Raw genomic sequence first — 6237 nt, 5'->3', positions numbered from 1 at the left:
GGGTACCAACAGGCATGCAGTAAAGCTCCAGGGACAAGCCAGTAGCAGCTGTGAGGTAGAAAGTGTCCAGTGGAGGGTGGCAGGAGTCTCTCTTGGATGGCAGGAAAGGGCCAATAAGGGAAGGTCCAGGAGGAACAAGGGTCCTCGTGTGAGCAAGCAGAGAGGGGAAGGGGCAGTGAGAGGAGAGGTGTAGATTTGTTTTGGGGGAAAAGGCTGTGCACGAGGATGGCTTCCAACAGGATGGCATAGTCTCTTTCAGGGGTAGGCATCGCTCCCATCGAGGCAGTGACTGCAGGTTGAGGCAGCGTGGGACATCCATCAGAGGAGAGGCAGGAAACCTGAGTACCGAAGCTGCAGGGAGGAGTGTGACGTCCCCAGGGCCTGTGAGCATGGGGTGAGAGGGGAGCTGTGTGTCCAAAGCAGCTGTGGGACTTTGACCCTGAGCCCAGGTCTCTCCCCACCTGCCAACCATAGTGCCAGGAGGCTGTGGGCATGGGTGAAACCCAGGGTTCACCTGCCTGTCTCCTGGATGAGTGGAGGAGGGATAGATAAGTGTGATGGGGTTGCTTTGAACCCCAGTTGATGACTGTTCCTGCTCAGTGCCAGGATGGACAAGCTGAGGCGAGTGCTGAGGAGGAGGTTGGCCAAGGTGCTTGCCATGGGAGAAGAGAGCAGCAGTGAGCCTGGGCAGGAGGATTGGGGCCCCACCTGCCATGACGAGGAAGGGCCTATCAAGGCAAGAAAGTGGCTGTACCCCATCTGCTGCTGAAAAAAACCGAGCAGTTTCCAGTGGCAGGGGAAAGGAGGGAATGAAATCCACCACCTCCGTGTCCAAATGGAGGTGGCCCTGGGTGCACGCAGGCAGGCGGGAGCCAATACCATCAGAGCCCCAAGCACCCAAAGAGCCATGCAGCTCCCCTCCTGGGTCATCGAGCAGCCTGGAGCCCGGCCCTGCAGCCCCACAGCAGGAAGCAGCCCCCTGCCAAACCGGGGATGAGGGCCCAGCCACCCTGGGGCAGGAGCTGAGCCAGGCCCACAGCAGCCCCAGCCCGAGCCACTGCTCCTCCTGGGATGACTGGCACACATCCCAGCAGTCTGGGAACACCAACCCCAGCATCAGCTCCTCCTTGGAGGACTCTGAAAACTCCTCCAAGTCACAAAGCACCAGCACGAGCAGCAGCTCCTCCTCAGAGGACACCAATAGCTCTGAGGAGTCCACAAGCACCACGTCGACCAGCAGCTCCTCCTCAGAGGACTCCAGTAGCTCCCTGGAGTTCAGGACCAGCCCGGCACCTGGTGCCAGCCATACAGGTAAGAGGAGCTGCTGGGGCCCGGAGGTCTCAGCACCTTTCACTAAGTGAGGCCAGTTGGACCCTCCATGGGGTTGGGCAGGGGGATCCTGGCCAAGGTGAGGGGACTGAGCCGCACACCTCCCTAGCACCTCCTGGTGCAGGCAGGGCACCATTTCTTCCCCCGACACCCAGCGTCCCTCCCCCTCAGGGGCACACGAGTAACCCTCTCCCCTTTCCTCCCTGCTGCAGTGATTCCCAGCCCAGCCAGCGAGGAGCTGGAGGAAGAAGACAGAAGGTCCCTGGAAGAAACTGTCCTCCTCCTTGTCAAAAAACACCTGCAGGACCCAGGGAAGGTATGAAACTTCCCCAGCACCCAGTCAGTCCTCTGTTCCCCCCATCCAGGCCGGGGGAGAAGTCACCCCCCAGGACCCGGAGCCCTCAAGGGAACACACTCAGCTCAGGGGCACTGCTCGAGGTAGGTGTGTTTGTGAAGCCCCAACTGGGTCCCCTTTCTCCACAAACACTGCCCTGCTCCTCACTCCACCTGCCCCCGAGGAGATGCATGTCACCACCGTGGGAGTCAGAGGAGACTTGAGTCCCACAGAGAATTTGGGGAGGAGCAGGAGGCTCCTGGCTAAGAGCCTACTTTAGCCCTGGTCTTGCTCCTGGTAGATGCTGGATGGGAAGGACAGGCAGCGCTTCCTGTTGGCGATCGTGAGCCTGAGCATCACCGCCCACCACAGCAGACAGGTGGCTGTGGAGCTGGAAGGCCTGAAAGCAGCCATGCTGGAAAAGATCATTTTGAGTAGCACGGGATGGTGTGGGGAGAGGGAAGGAGAGGAAATGTTGTCTTGTGAGGGCAGGAAGGAGGGGAGAGGTGGAGCTGGATTAGAGGGAGAAGGGCAGGTGCACCTGGGCCTGGATATTAGGTTGGGGCAGCAGACAAGGGAGATTGTGGTGGAAGATGAGGGCAATCCTGCATCTGGAGGGCAGATGAGGGTAGGATCTGGGGGCAAGTGAGAAATTGGAGTGGCAAGTCTGCAAGGCCATGGGAGCTGAGTGGGAGGGAGGGGGATGTTTGGGATCCTGCTGCCTGCACCTGCAGCACTGAGTGGTCTCCTGTGGGGGACGTGGCTGTGGCCTGTGGTTTCCTAACCTCGACCTGCCCTTTGGGTCTCTCAGGAGTTGATGGAGACCATCTCGCTGGAGGCCGACTGGAGAAACATCCTGGCGTACAGCATAGATGCCATCCGTTTCCTCAGGTACCAGGAATTCTGCCCCGCTCCCCTCACTCTGCCATGGGCCAGGGGGATCCCCACTGCTCAGACCCAGATTTGCAGGCTCTTTCCTGCCCACCCCAGTCCCACCTCCACCCTGCAGAGCTCAATCTGACGCAGGCTCCTCTCTCCTGACAGTGACCTGAATCTCAGCCTGGAGCCAGCTCTGGAGTCGTGCCTCCTGTGGGCCGCCATGGAGAAGAGCTTCCTGGCCATAAGGCATGAGAGCCATCGCAACCAGGTGGGTCCTCCTGCCACTGCCATGTCCCACAAGCCACCCTCTGGCAGGAGTGGCCCCAGCCTCCGTGGCACTGACCCTTGGGTCTTCCTCCCCTTCCTGGTCATGAATTGGTTGTACGAGGAGTACTAGGAGGGTCTGCTGTGCTGCGTCTTGTCCAGCACCCCCAGCCTGGGCAAAACTCTACTCCATCTGGGAGGCGAGCACGATGCAGAGGGGCTGGGCTCGGGACAGCTCCTGCCCTGTGCACTGCAGCAAGCCTTTCTCAAAGCGTAAGGCAGATGGACAAGACCGAGCTCAAAACCTGGGCCCTGAGCAGGATGGTGCCAAGGCTGCTGGGTTAGGCAGGGCACGTGCCCATTGATCTTAACATTTTCCTCCCACAGCACTTTACATCGTGTATTGAGCTGCCAGATGCCCAGCACCATGCACTGGGTATGAAGATCTTCACCAGCATCATTGCCTGTGCTGTCCAGCTCCTCCCACAGTTTGAGGTGAGTGAGCCCCGAGCCCAGTGTCCTGGTTCCCTGCCACTGCCAGGGCCATCCTTGGACAGTGGGGTCAGAGCTGGAAACTGAGCTTAACTCCAGGGCCTCTGCTTCTGCGTCAGTGGTGTCCCCTGGCTCTTTATGGGTCTCTTTTCCATGGCCTGCCCTGGATATAGGACCTTACTAGGTCTGGAGCATCAGGCACAGGGAATCATCCTGCAGCCCTGAACAAGACCCCGGACTCCACGTTCCCAGGGGAAGAGAGGGGTGTCATGCTCTGGCACTCTGGTGTCTGCCTTTCCGCCCTCCTGCTGGGTAATGGAGGGAGGTGGAGAGAGACAGCCGGGCCTGGGGAATGTAGTGGGGAGGGAAGGTGGGACGTGCATGGGCTACTCTGACATACCAGAGGTGGGGGACATGGCAGCCTGCCTGGGTCTGTCCATCAGCGACCCGGTGGAGAGCATCGGCTGCAAGGCCAGGGAGGGTGTGTATTGGCTCGCTCAAATCCTCCTTCAGCAGAGGGGTAAGGAGACCCAGGTGGAGTCCAAGGCTTCACTGCCAATGGTTTCCCTCCAAAAGCCTGATCCCAAATGCTGGGCCACATGTTGTGTCCCCCTCTGTCCATTGCCGACCTGGGAACAACTCAGGGTGTCAGCGTTAGTGACCTTGGCCTTTCCACCTCAGTCCCCAGAAGTGGCCCTGCGGTCTGTGCTAATGCACCAGTCCTGGGTCTCCCATACAGGCACCTGGGAACCCATCCCAAAGCCCCCAGCCCAGACTGGTCCCAGGACTCCTGGTCCTGATTGGCTCCCACAGAACGATGCCCTCCCTGCTGCGGCCCTGCCCTTCACGGTGCCATAAGGGCAGCCAGAGCCCCACTAGCACCAAAGCTAGGATGGCAGGTCACAGCCATATGTCTCCATTCTCCTAGGCCAAGACATGCAAGGGGCAGAGGAGCTGTGGTGCAAGTGCCAGATGCAGCAGAGACAGGTCCAGAACTACAGGGACCTGGTGAGAGCTGGAGAGGTGAGAATGCTGTGATGAAGAGGTGGGGAAAAAGGGCTGATGCTTGTCTCCAGCTTGCAGAGTTGTTCCTGTGGTGGGTTACAGCCTTGCAAGTATCCAGGGCAATGTGGTGCCAGGCCCCAGAGATGAAGCATGTCTGTGGGATGTGCCAAGCCTTGCATCTTTTTGTTCCAGGGGCTGAGAAAGATCTTGCTGAAGGAGCAAAGGAGATCTTTCCTTCAGAGGGCCCTTCATGCAGTTCACAATGGACACATGCACATCAGCCAAGCTGGGCTGGTCTTCCTCTATGCCACCCTGGGGGAAGCCAGCCGCTTGATGGGGCACAAGGTCAGCACCCACAATAGGAAGTGAGGGGAGGGAGGAGAGTGAACTCAGGGCCCCTCTCCTCTGTGCCACATGAAGTCACTCTCATCCCATCACCACCTGTTGCCTCTGGAAAACATGGAGCAGAGAGACGTCACTAGCCACTGGAGTCTGAGCTCTAGCTTATGCCAGGGCTCATTTGCACCTCAAAGACTAACTCAATCAGTACCTATATATATTTATATAGCCCAGATATCATGACCCTGCTGGTCACTTTGGCAGAGGGTGAAGCCTGCCCCCATCTGTAAGGTGCAACTCTCCCCTGCCTTCTGAGGAAACGGGCCGGTAGGAGAACAGAAGGCCTGACAAGTGCCTTGGATGAAGGAATGAATTCATCTGCCTGGGCAGGATGGCAGCAGTCTGCCCTTGCACAAGTCATGCCCCTGATGGTCAAAGTCTCTGGCCAGGCCCAAAGATACAGAGCGTGTCCCCACAGAACAGGTTTCCCCTTCCCACCCTCCAGTCAGGAGTCCTTAGGAGCTGCACAGGGCCCTGCACAGCACCATTTCTCCTGGTGTCCCTGAGCCTGTACTTGCTCTAGGGAGAATGGAGGATTCAGCCACTTGGTGCTGCCAGTCTGCCCATTTGCCCTGGGCTGCCACTCCCTGTCTTCACCATGACTCTCAGAAAAAGGTCCAGCTAGGAACCTGCCCCCATTTCCCTGGACTTTTGCCAAAACCCCTTGGTTTCAGTCCAATCCCGGCTCCATGACCCCTCCCCACATCCCCCATCCTTCCTGGGGGCAGCAGAGGCTCTGATGAGCTTTTGTGCACCTGCAAGAGAAAGAAATCCCCATCAGGGCCCTGAATAAGCTGTTTGCCATCACCTGCTTCAAAGATCTGCAAGGACACAGCCTGCTCGCCAGCTCCTCCAGTGCCCCCTCCTCTTTCCAGCCACCCACACTTGGTCCTGCAGGTGCTGTCCTGTCCCCTCTGCCCTTAAGGGACAGGTATCAGTAGGAAGGGATGGGGAGGCTCGCAGCACTAACACAGACCTGCTCCCTGCTGTGTGTGGGCAATTCTCCCCTGTGCCCCCAGAGAATCCTGTCCTAGCCTCTGTCCTCCATAGGCCTTTCCTTTCTCCTCCTCTCACTTGCAGGAGCCTTTCCTCATGTCCTGCTGCCTCTGGACAAAACTCCCCCTGCTCCAGGTGGTGTGGATAGGTCTGCATGGTGTTGCCATCTTTCATGAAGGAGCCCCGGGAGCTTTCCCAAGTGGCTGAGCAACCCCAGGTCAGGCAGGACCCTCAGCCTCCTGTTAAATGCTGCTGTGGCTCACACAGTTGGAGACCTGCTTTCCCTTGCTGTGGCTCTCTCAAACACAGCCTTTTTGGGGGCTGAGGTTGTCCATTCAGAGCACCTACCTCATCTTGAATATGGCTGGGTAGTGATGCCTAAAGATGTTCAGCTTCTTCCATGTAGGAGGCTAAGCATCATCTATTTTGTTTTCCCTCATTCAAATGTTCTGGCCTTTGTGTCCCAGGAAAGCTCTCAATCCCCATTTCCTCGCAGCAGAGCCTTGTATCATGGTCACAATGCATGGATCTAATCTTTT

General features: G+C 58.1%; 1 protein-coding gene across 1 annotated transcript; it reads left to right on the top strand.

The window, feature by feature from the left end:
• The first annotated feature begins 397 nt into the window (after positions 1-397).
• On the top strand, positions 398-5643 carry LOC109308738. Its single transcript, XM_019533145.1, has 7 exons — positions 398-1311; positions 1542-1645; positions 3194-3301; positions 3683-3818; positions 4227-4321; positions 4496-4648; positions 5464-5643. The coding sequence occupies exons 1-7, from the start codon at positions 714-716 to the stop codon at positions 5641-5643; spliced, it is 1374 nt and encodes a 457-aa protein (XP_019388690.1). The 5' UTR covers positions 398-713.
• The last annotated feature ends 594 nt before the right edge of the window (positions 5644-6237 follow it).

This window comes from Crocodylus porosus, unplaced genomic scaffold, assembly GCF_001723895.1.
Source record: "Crocodylus porosus isolate Cpor-Errol unplaced genomic scaffold, CroPor_comp1, whole genome shotgun sequence".
In the NCBI taxonomy this organism is placed as follows: domain Eukaryota; kingdom Metazoa; phylum Chordata; order Crocodylia; family Crocodylidae; genus Crocodylus; species Crocodylus porosus.
This window is presented reverse-complemented; position numbering and strand designations above follow the sequence as displayed.

Bases quoted from the DNA above. Each gene is read 5' to 3' on its own strand.
- LOC109308738 (XM_019533145.1), top strand. From the start codon at position 714: ATGACGAGGAAGGGCCTATCAAGGCAAGAAAGTGGCTGTACCCCATCT. The intron at 1,646-3,193 runs GTATGAAACTTC...TTCCTCCCACAG, and splicing joins ACCTGCAGGACCCAGGGAAG to CACTTTACATCGTGTATTGA. The intron at 3,302-3,682 runs GTGAGTGAGCCC...GGGACGTGCATG, and splicing joins AGCTCCTCCCACAGTTTGAG to GGCTACTCTGACATACCAGA.